General features: G+C 40.9%; 1 protein-coding gene across 2 annotated transcripts in view; it reads right to left on the bottom strand.

Annotated features, from left to right (window-relative positions):
* Positions 1 to 11,997, bottom strand: part of FNDC1 (fibronectin type III domain containing 1) — a 129,275-nt gene that overhangs the window by 49,145 nt on the left and 68,133 nt on the right. For both annotated transcript variants that reach the window (XM_075924558.1, XM_075924559.1), the window contains exons 8-11: positions 8,618 to 11,605; positions 4,667 to 4,785; positions 1,989 to 2,100; positions 4 to 351 (exon numbers count right to left, since the gene is read on the bottom strand). In XM_075924558.1, coding sequence (XP_075780673.1) covers positions 4 to 351; positions 1,989 to 2,100; positions 4,667 to 4,785; positions 8,618 to 11,605 — 3,567 coding nt within the window. The remainder of the gene's footprint in view (positions 1 to 3; positions 352 to 1,988; positions 2,101 to 4,666; positions 4,786 to 8,617; positions 11,606 to 11,997) is intronic.

Genomic DNA, 11,997 nt, shown 5'->3' with positions numbered 1-11,997 from the left:
TACCTTCTGCATTGCATTTGGGCAGACCATCAGGTCCCAGTGCCAGCTTGCCCTCCTCATCATACTGAGCATCTGTGCCTGGGGGACACACAGGTAGTGGTTTCTTAGTTGGAGGCTCAGTAGTCGTTGGGTCAGGAGTGGTGGTAGTTGTGGGCGTAGTTGTAGTTGTGGGAACTGTAGTCGTAGTTGTTGAAGGAGTAGTTGTCTTTTTAATCATTTCAAGACCAATCAGTGGTTTCCCTCCAAGGCTTACTATTGGTTTATCTTGTGCACTTAATAGAGGTTTACTAAATCGCCCATGTCCAAACAAGGGTAATCCATCAGGACTCACTACTGGAGCACCCTCAGCATCTATGAGAAAAGAACAAAATGAAAATACCTAATTGCAGATTCTCTGTGCTTTTAAATCATGGTGTTTAGCATCAGCAGATTTCTGGTTACAAACCCAGAAGTCTCACACCTAGGGGAAACAGAGATATTATTCAGGAGGACCTCATATAAACCACAGTGTCATCCATTTTTAGCAGCTATTCAATTAGTATTTCTTTTGAAGTTGAGCAACTCCAATCCAGGCTCTGAAGAGCTAGAATTCCAAGAGTGTGTCAGAAAGAGTGAAGAGAGGTACAGTAAATCTTGGCTTAAAATAGGCAAACCCTGCTAACTTGTATCTTCAACATTCCAGCTATCTCACATCTGCCTCTGTGTTGCCTGATGTCAAAGACAGGACTTGATGGACCTTGGGTCTGATCCAATATTGCAAACATCTACATTCCTTTGTTTTATTCCCCATTCTGTTCAAAGGGGATGCTGTCTTGATCAATGTATTTTTTAAGAATCCACATATTATTGGAGGAAAGCTGCGGTGTTTCTTCCTTCAGTAAATCTCAGCAAAGGAAAGACTATGTGTCCCTCTAGTAAATGACTTACCATAAAGAAGATCTAACATTTAACAGACATGGCAAACTGTGACTTTAAAATACCCACTTTAGGGGAAAAGCCAACGGTCATTTCGAATTTCCACCTAGTTTTGTGGCTAAACCATAAACTGGTGCATAGCATGAGCCAAATTTTGTTTGGCAACATGAAGGAGGGCGAACTAACTCCTCTGCTCATATGGATGACAACCAGTCAGTAGAGAGAGATATGTTGTCAAGCAGCAAGTCATGGCTCTCTGATTTGCTACCTCAGGCCCAGGCGTAAAGATGCAGCTTCCACTCATTTTGTATCCAATTCTGCCTCCTCAGGATGGCATAGAACACCACTCTGATACACATTTACAGGTGCAATTACAAAGAGATAAAAAGGGATGTGATCACAGAGAAACAGCCTAAGTCTGCAGTATAGTTGTGAATGGCAGCCCCCAGCAAACAACTGTTCCTATATAAAACCACTCCTGAAAATTATACCGGTTCCCAGCAGAAACAGCTATGTAAGAGGCTATTCTCCAGCTGAAACGGATTGTACAACATATTTCATACCCATCTCTTTATACATTGAAGAGGATAAAATCATAAGCTCTTTGAGGCAAAGACTTCTGTGTTTGTACAGTGCCTGGTAAAATAGGGCCCAAAATCCTGGTCTAAGTCTGTGTGAATGATTATAATATAAATATTAAGGGCCCCATGGAACCTTGGTTCAATGCCCTGTATAAGAGAGAGGTGGTGTGTAGCTGAGCTACCCCTGGAAGAGCTTGGAATAGGATTTATTATTGTTTTGCTTGCTCAGTATAGGAAATAACTTAGTAAGAAAAACACTAGTAGGTGTGCAGCTTCCCCTGTGCTCTAGCTGCAATGCAAGGACCAATACCAGACCATACAGGGTGTGTTCCCCTTCTCATCAGTGCAGCAAAGAGGATATTCCCCTTATTCCCTTGTGCCACCATATTAAGTTGGGCCACAATCTAGCCCTTAATAAAAATAAAATGTGCCCCTTCTGCTACGTATGCCAGAATTTGGCACCAGAGATAAAGAAAAAAAATCTGTCCTTACCAACAATAGTGCGGCCATCTCCTCCTAATTTCACCCGGAGGGGGTTTCCTTGGGAATCTTGGAGGTATCTTCCTTCAGTATTTAACACCAGCCCTCGGTCAAGATCTATGATCTAAAAAGCAGAGATAGGCAAGTTCCAGTATTTCTAACATGAAATAATATGAAATTATTTGTGCAATATTAGTGATACCAGAGGAAGAGAAGTTTGGAGTTAAGTTTTCAGAAGTGCCTGAATGACTTAGGGATAAATTGTCAAGGGAACAAATGGCAGTTAAATCCCTAACTTCTAACTGTGCCTTTGAAAATCACCTCATTAGGAGCTGAAGTCCATAGGTCACTGAAATTACTTAAGCACTTTTGAAAAAGGTATTTTAGCTTCTAAGTGATTTAGGCCCGGTGTGGGGTTTTTTTTTAATAAAGGTATTTGGTAATTATTTGTATGCCTAAATAATTTAGGAGACTAAATCTCATTTCAAAAGGGACTTTATGCCCTTTGAAGCCAAAGCCCCATTGACAATGGGATTTAGGCTCTTAAGTGCCTAAAGCCCTTTTGAAAACAAGTGTTAGGATTCAACTAGCCAGACATTATGGAAGGCAGGTACTAAGTGTCAGATCAAAATAGTTTACATTTTATAAATGCCCATGTGCATGTTCTCCACGCTTCCTTGAAAATGTCTTCCACAACAGGCATTTTAATATGGTTATCTAAGACTAAGAAAGCTAAAATGCCAAATGACATTTATTTAGGTTACGAGATACTTTACTCTGGAAATATCCCACTGATTTCAGTGGGTCTATTTGAGGAGTGAGGCACAAATCAGTGTGGGGCAGAAATAAAAAAAGTCATTGAATCATAGAACCATAGAGCTGTAAGAGACCTCAGAAGGTCATCAAGTCCAGCCCCCTGCTCTAGGTAGGACCAATCCCAACTAAATCAACCCGGCCAGGGCTTTGTCAAGCCAAGACTTAAACACCTCTAGGGTCCTCCCATATATAGGCAGGTTACCAACATAGTAGGTGGGATTTTTAAAAGTCCTGAATGGCAGATTTTAGAAGGCATTTAGGCTCCTAAAGACGGGTAACTTTAGGTTGGGAACTATTAGGAAAGGGATAGAAAGCAAGACTGACAAATATCATAATGCCACTATATACATCCCTGGTGTGACTACCCCTTCAATACTGTGTTCAGTTCCAGTTGCCTCCATCTCGAAAAGGATATAGTGGAATTGAAAACAGTTTAGTGCAACAAAGACGATCATTTTGATCTGATACTTAGTACCCGTCTTCTGTAATGTCTGGCTAGTTGCATCTGGACCTTTCGGTTTCCTTTTCTAAACAAATGAAATAATTTTTGGAAGCAAGTAAAATTCGGGTGAGTAAAAATTAAGTGCCAAATTTTTAAACGTCTTTAGGCATTGCTGTGCTTAGTGTTTCAATGCCTAATTGATAGCAATGGACTGGCTTTCATAAAAGGAGAGACTAAAAAATTTAGGGCTGTTCAGATAGAAAAGAGATGACTCGGGGTTGGGGAGAGAAGGTGAATGTAACAGAGGTCTATAAACTCATGAATGGCATGGAAAAAGTGGCAAAAGAAATGGTATTTACCCTTTCACACAGTACAAAAACCAGGGGTTACAAGATGAAATTAATAATCAGCAGATTTAATATGAACAAGTTTTTTTTTCCACACAATGCACAACTAACTTATGGAACTTATTTTCATGGGAGGGTGTGAAGAGCAAAACTATAACACAGTTCCAAAAAGAACTGGACAAGTTCATGGAGCACAGGTCCATCAACGGCTGTTAGCCAGGATGGTTAAGGATGCAACTCCATGCTTGGGGTGATCCTAAAGCTCCAATTATCAAAAGATGGGGATGGAAGAGAGGGGTGGCTCACACCATAATTTCTCTGTTCTGTACAGTCCCCCTGAAGCACTAGCTCATGCCCCTCTCAGAGACAGAATACAACCAATGGCTTGACTCAGTATGGCAGCTCTTATGTTCTTACATTGAAATAGATGCCAAGTGGAATTTTCAAGAGTGCCGAGGCACTTAATTCCCATTGAAATCAATGAAAATTAGATATCGAAGTGCTTCTGGAAAACTTACAAGATGTCTCTCTTTATCTTTATGTGCCTAAACACCTGTAAAAATCTGATCCTAAGGGCTTGTCCGCATAGGGAAGCTATTCCACAATAAGGTAGGGTCTGAGCTTAAAATACTACAGCAGTTATTGTGGCATAACTGCCTGTGTGAACACTCTTAACCTGGAATAAGTATGTCCATACAAGCATCTATAAAGGAGTAGCTATTATGAAATGGTTATTTCAGAATAGCTGTGCCAGTCAATTTCCCCACGTAAAGAAGAGCTAAGTGACTTAGGATCTGCCACAGACATAACTGAAAAGCACTTAATTGAAGTCAGTGGGGTTTATGCTGCTAAATTACTCAGGTACTTTTGAAAATCCAATCCTTCAACCCTAAATCAGCAATTTAGATCAATTACACAATAATAAATATATTTTTTCATAGAGTAATAGATTTTAAGGCCAGAAGAGAGAGTTAGTCTGGTCTCTTTTTATATTGTTTTTGGTAAAAAGCACCTTTCCTTTCCCCCTCCCCCTTTTTATTTTAAGAAGTCAAAGCATGTTGAACTTGCAAAGAAGGTCACCCTACCCACTTTGTTCCTCGAGGACCATTGATTATTCTCTGTCCATTTGGTTTTCCATTATTACCAGGTAGTATTTTCCCATTTATATTTGTTTTTGTTGTAAGATTGGGCCTACCATTACTACCTGAAATAGAACACAATATAATTAGTATTCTGTAACAAGCATGTGCACAGAATCAAACCACACTTTACAAACTGTGCTTAATTATTTACACATGAAAGTATATGTCCGGTTCATATAGCTGTGTTTAAAATAACTAAATATAAAAGGTTTGATTCACCAGTATAGCCTGGCTACTGTGCATTGTTCTGTTGATGCAAAGAGGATGGAAACCTAACTGGCTGCTTAAATTGGATTTATGGCTACTTTGTATTACTAAATGATGCAAAAAAGCCACCACATACCAGCTAACCAGGCCCAGAATCTATTAAAACCAGAAAATTCAAAATTAAAGTTGAAACACAAACCATTATAATGATTATACACATTTATAAGAGTACCCATTGTACCCTCATGCCTTTTACAATAAATCAAGAAATAACAGCCTCTAAACAGGAGAGCGTATATCCTGAGTGAATCTACAGCACCCAAACCAATTTATCTGGAAAGCCAGAACAAAGGGATTTCCAGTCATAGAACTATCTGGTGAAGAATTCCAATATCTATTGCTAGGGGAGCTCACCTTGCATCACACTGTAAGAGAAATTTAACTCAGCTCTTGATTATTTTCTGGTGGAAAACAATTAAAAAACCCTAGAGAATACCTTAGCACTAGAGACGTAAAAGTTCAGCCAGTAAGCATCACCCTGCTCCAGCTCCGTGGGGCCTGCCATGAACAGGGGCACCACGCAGCCAGAGGCGCCACAGGTAGGGGCTGCTCCAGCTAGGCTGAAGCAGGCCCCCTGCCTGCTCCCCCTTTAATAGATTAACCAGTTAAACAATACATTTATTCAATTAACTGGGATTTTATATCCCTCCTTGGCACCCACACTTGCAATTTATACCCTATGGACTAATAACTGAAGCATTTCTGCCAAGAGCAAATGCTGAAAGTGTGTCAAATAAATGGCAGCCCCATGCACACAAATGGGAGCAGAATTTGATCTGTTGTGAAGGCCTTGCTAAAGAAATGACCATATAAACTGCACTATGTTAGCTCAGTGGGTTTCACATGAAGAATGTCTTTTCATTCTGGACTCTGGAGTTTTTGGCTTTCAGTTGGATCAGACCAGAAAATTAGCGGGTTGTTTTAGAGATGCATAGCAGATCCAGTCTTACCCTGTGGAAGTTAATGGGAAGTTTGTTACTGGCTGAAGAAGCCTGGATCAAATCCTTAGTTTCCAAGTATAAGAAGTGAAAGAACAAAAAACAACATACAAAGCATCTGGGCCTAATTTTCATTTGTTATATCATGGTAATTCGGGACATAGACATAGGCAAATCAGGAGCACCCATGGGGAAAAATTAGTGAGTTCTGAGTACTTGCCGGAAGTCAAATTTTCTCCTTCTATCTCCATTCCCACCATGCCTCTCGCCCACTCGTGGCCCTGCTTACCAAGTCCTCTCTGGCCCTCCCAGGGCTTCCAAAGCCCCTTGAACAGCTGATTTATGGCATTCAGGATGCTCTGGGAGGGGGGAGCAGTGAGGAGTGGGCTTAGGAAAGGAGGGCAGGAGTTTGGAGCATGGGTGGAATGGGGGCATCAGGGAGCGGGGCGGGGCAGAGCTTGGAGAAAGTGGTATAATGGGCTGGGGCAGGGGCATAGCAGAGGCAGGAAGAGATGGGGCGGTGGGAAGGAATGGAACAGAAGCAGCAAGAGGAGGGGTGGGGATGCGGGAAGGGACAGAGTTGGGGAGGGATGCCCCGCACATCCTGGCTAGAGGGGAAGTCAGCATTTATGAATCGAGAGAATCTCCACTGGAGAGTGGTTCTTAACAAACGCCAATGTAAGTGTAAGCATAATCTGGCCCATTGTGTTAAAAATTAGGCATTTACATTTCTGTCGGGATGCACTGTTGGAACACTTTCATATCTGTGCAGCTGAAAAGCAGCATTCCATTATGATTTGTTCAGACGAGGACAAGCACTTTGTTTTCTTCCTAACATGTTTGGCCTGTTTGCTCTGATCCCTGTTGGATTTTAAACAAAACAACATGCAGAATTTCCAAACAGACCTTTAGTCACTAAAAACATTCTTGAACTTTATAAGTATTTTTTTAAAAAAAACTCCATCACCCTGTGGAATCTTGGGTTTTTTTTTTTTAAGCGAAACCCCATAGTGACCTTATACAAAGAACCCAAAAGTGGAGGGAAATGGAGATGCCTCTGTGATATTTCTCCTTACCTCTGGAAGAAAACACTAGACTGAAAGAACAAACTTTGTATACTATAATTCAGCTCAGCACTAGAAAAGCAATGGCTTCAACTACAGGCACTCAATCTTGGGATGGAGAGCAGCACCAGGCATGTGTGATGCTGTTAACTTCTCTGTTCTGTTGCTGCTGATGAGGTGGTATGGCAGCTCCACACAGATGGATGTAACTAGTAGGTCCAAAAAAAACAAAGGGCCTGATTTTTAGACCACCTATAGGTACCATTTAACTCTATTGGATTTGTGGGTGCTCAGCACCTCTGAAAAAAAAATTAGACTCTAAACTTAATCTCATGCAAAAAAATCCCCCAAACCCTATCCTCTCTGTGACACCAATGTTACTTAAAGTCCAGCCTACAAAGGAGAACTGTACAAACGAATGAACTCCTTCACCCAACTGGAGTCCCACTAAAGTCAACGTGGCTTAGCAAGAATCACTTTGCATAACTCCTGTTGATGGAGTGGGGCCATAATAAGCTGTTCAGTCTCTCGCCCCTATGGCACAAAAAAGGTACTTACTCAATAGAGAAACAGAACAGATATGGTTAAATACTACTTTTGAGTGTTTATATACTAGAGAGAGAGCAGGCATCCCTAACTATGGCTTACTGAGACTGTTTGGGGTATCAAATATTATACACTGTAGATTACAAAATAGTATTGCAATGAAATTACTGGCTTATTGTTATTGGTCACTCAGCAAACAAAATAAGAAGACACCCATCAAGAAATTAAGCCTCTGGTGGGCACTAACCTCAGGGGTAAATCTCACAACCATGTTAGAGACCAGCATTTAAATTCTGATAACAACAGAGATACAATCCCCTTTAAAGTGAAGCAGTGGAGGGGAGGGGGGAACGGTTCTGAAAACTAATTAAAGACAGCAGAACAACCAGGTCAGTATGAGAAAACTTCTTATTGTAAGAGGACAGGAGGTGATATCACAGAAGATAAATAATAGAAACCAGAACAGCACCTTTTTGTCAGAACCTGGAGAATTCTATTACAGTAACCCACGCAAGGAATAGAAATAGAATCATTTCTGCAGAAAAGAAATCTACCAGAGAAAGATCCTGCATGTACACGTTCTTTCCACATATACTTAGTTAAGACATTAATGCATAATTAGTGTTGCCAACCTTCCAAGATTGTCTTGGAGTCTCCAGGAACTAAAGATTATCAATTATGCCATGTGATGAAACCCCCAGGATGATGTTCAACCAAAATTGGCAACCCTGGTGTTGCATAGTTTCTATAGATAGTCCCTGATCATGTAATCTGATAACCTGGGGCAGACCCTGAGCCTCACTGATTTGACAGGACACCTAAAAGGCATGAGGGTCAGCTCAGATTGTAGGATCGAATCTTTGGACTGTGATCTCTCACCAGATCATCCTCTGTGTTGTGCACAGCGGGGAACCAATTCTGATGGGGCTTTCTGGAAACTACCAAACTAATACTGTACATTGAATTATGTATTTTAACTTGTATCTGAATGAAACAATTTAGCTTTTATCCAACAGCTACTGTGGGCGGGGGTAACACGCAAGACAACAGAATTAATAAAATAATTTTAAATATATTACCTTGTCTATATGGTGGTCTGACGAATTGTCGCTGGGAAAGGTTTTGTAGCTTGGAGCTCTGTAGCCGTTGACGGGGGACAGGAGGGGACGTAGGTGAAGAAAGAGCTAGAGAAGCAGTGTGTGTGGGATGCAGTTGAGAAGGCATATATATAGATGCAGAGGAGCGCGGCCAGGCCAACCTTGGCTTAGAAGATGCATGTGGTTTGTTAGGCGACTGAGAAACTCTTGAGACTACAGAAGATGATGACCTGCCTTGTGACACAGGAAGAGATTGTTTTAAAGTGGGAAGTTCTTCCTCCTCCTCCTCTTTTTCTTCTGCTGCATTTACTTTGTGTATTAGACGAGAGTCTATGGGTTTCCTTTTATCCCTGGTGCCACCGTCATTTATATTTATCCTGCCTCTAGAATTGGAGGAAGATGATCCTCTTGCTGATGAAGATAATGTGGGTTTCTCCTCCACTTCTCCTGCATCATAATCATCATCATCATCTTTTGAAACTGACTGGTGAGATTTAGATAAAGAGGAGAAATGAACTTTTGGAGAAAGCTCCACTTTTGTTGGTGGTGACTGGAGTGGGCCATCTTTTCTCTCATTTTTGGGTGTTATTTTAGTAGGGACTCTGGAACCTGAGTGGTAATTAGGAACTGAAGGATGAGTTTGTCTCAAGGATGACTTTGAAGATAAAGAAGTAACCCTGCTATTATGATTGTCCTTTGCTGTGTCAGTGACAGATCTAGAGCCTGACTCGGCGGGTTGTGATTGAGAAGATGATGATTTATATGAATCTAACACATGCTCACTTGACGAGGCTATCCTGGATCCAATAGATCTGCCTGCTGGCAAAGATGAACTGGATCCTCTGGAAGAAGTTGGAGAGTTATGCCTACTTTTCTGGTTTTCATCGACTGTACTAATTTGAGAAATAGATTGCTGGAGCTTTGAAAGAGAGGAATTAGAACTTCCTGGAGAAAAAGAGGTAGACATTCTCTTAGAAGAAGAGACATCTTTAGCAAATTCAGAATGGGCATTTATTCTGTCATCTGCTTCCTCCTCCTCAGCCACATCCTCCTGTAATTTTTCATTTCTTTTGGGAAAGATCTGAGAAGGACGCCTGCCTCTAGAATTTAAGGAGAACTGACGTTGAGATTGACCAACATGTGCCTTTTGAGAAGTGCTTGGCTCTGAAGGAAGAGTTTTTTGGGATGAAAAACGAGAGACTCCATTTGATGGGTTTTTAGACAAAGGTATACCCTGTTTTGATTTTGCAGGAATTTCCTCTGTTTCTGTATTAAGTTCATCTTCTGAACCAAAGAGCTGTGATTTTTCTTTGACTGGCACTTTGCGATGCGTACGAGACTCTACCAAAGGACTACTTCTTCTAGAATAGACTGCTACTGAAGAGGACTGTCTAGACAAGGAAGGTGAGTGGCCATGGGCAATAGTTGAAGGTAATGGTTTCTCATCTTCACCCTCCAATTCTCTAGTATCTCCATCAATATTGGAACTAGGCCTACTGACACTAGTTGAAGTTCGGTGTGCATTCATCTGAGAATGAACCTTTGAGGAGACAGCAGAATAAGGGGGCTTAGAGGGGTGAAGCTTAGAATCTTGATTATTGCTGATCTTGCTTAGAAACATATTGCCTGTTTGAGAGGATTTGTGCTTGAGCAAATTTAAACGTTCAGATGCAGTCTGTCCTAAAGACGGCCTAGAATTAAACCTAAAAGATGACGCGTCTTGTCTTTTTTTTTCCTCTTCAGTTTCTGTGTTCTCACTATAATTATCATCATCCCTTCCATCAATTTTAAGTTTAGCAGAAGATGGGATGTGAGAATTAGTCGAAGTATGATGAGCAGAAGCAGAAATAGCAGACTGTGATGATGCAGCTGCAGTGGCTAATTTTGGATCCTTCAACATCTGAGGACTAGAACCTGAGTGAAGTTTAGTTTGCAGTGATGGAAGTGAATCTCCATCATGAGAAGAAGAACTGGAACTTGACCTATCATTTCTTCGTTCTGCCTCTTTGCTATCATAATTGTCATAACTATCACGGGTGCCAGAGTGAACTACTTTAGAAGAGGGATAGCGTGAATGACTTTGAGAGCTTGTAACTGTTGATGATGTAGGTGATTTAATTGGCATAGAAGAGATGTGTGATTTAGTTTGATGGCTCTGGACCATTTTGCGAGACACAGCAGATTGCCGATGCAATGGCAAAGTCAAGTGAGTATGTTCTGGAATTTTAGGAGATACTCGACTAGACCCAGTTTTTTTTAATGGCACAGAATCTAGACTTACTTGCTTTTCCTCCACACTACCTGCAGTATCATGAGGTACATTTTCAGGAGGCAGATTATCTAAAGGGATTTTAGGGGAAGCCAGAGTGTTAGAGTTTTCTTGTCCTTGACGTGGTGTTTCATTATCTGTGTACTTAGGAATGGGGGAAGATGCAGAGGAAGAGGATGAGGAATGTTGGGTTAAGGAAGATGATGAAGAGCCATGTTTGTCTGTGCTCGTTTGTCTTGCCCTTACTGGAGTACGTAGTCTCACTGGCATTCTACCTGATGAAAGGACAGAGTGAAATGTCCTGCTAGGAGAATGGGGCCCAATGATTCTTCTTTGATCTTGCATTTTAGGCAATGGTGTTGGAGTTTCATTGGAGGAATCATGATCATCTGTAACTTCAGTGGATTGGGGATCAGGTTCTCGCTCTGATGTCTTTTTAGAGAATAGCTGTGATTTATTCAGTACTCCATGACTATTAAAGAGTTTATTCTTAAACTCAGAAAGAGGATTTTTTGAATCTCCACCACCAAGAGAACTGGATGAATGAACAGTATGCTTAGAGGAAGCTGATGGTTGGATTTTCTGAGAAGAAGCAGGAAAGATTTGAGGTGGGGATGAAGGTGCAGCATCACCAGGTTTTTTAGACTCCGTATTATCTTGAGTGTTTGTTTGCTGATGAACATTCAAATCATCTCTACTGGCTGCAAAAGAGAAAATAAATATTAAAAAAAAAATCAGTGAAACATAAAAACAGCATGTCTAAGAAAAAGTAATCAGTCAGCAAGATCCAGATCGTGCTTGAGAACATTGAAGAGTTATTAATTCGGTGCTAGTCAACCTACTGAGAAATACAAATATCACTACATTATCAACTGTGGAAAACTTAAAATAATTAAACAATCAGTTGAGAGCAGGCAGCGCTAGACAAGTAATTAGAGTCCGATCTTCAGCATAGCTTTACTGATTAATAGATTCACAGATTCCAAGGCCAGAAGGGACCATTATTATCTAGTCTGATCTCCTGTATAGCACAGGCCATAGGGCTTCCTCAAAATAATTCCTAGAGCAGCTTTTAGAAAAACATCCAACCTTG

This window comes from Pelodiscus sinensis, chromosome 3, assembly GCF_049634645.1.
Source record: "Pelodiscus sinensis isolate JC-2024 chromosome 3, ASM4963464v1, whole genome shotgun sequence".
Taxonomy (NCBI): Eukaryota; Metazoa; Chordata; order Testudines; family Trionychidae; genus Pelodiscus; species Pelodiscus sinensis.
Note: the sequence above shows the minus strand (reverse complement) of the source record. Positions and strands in the feature narration are given on the sequence as shown.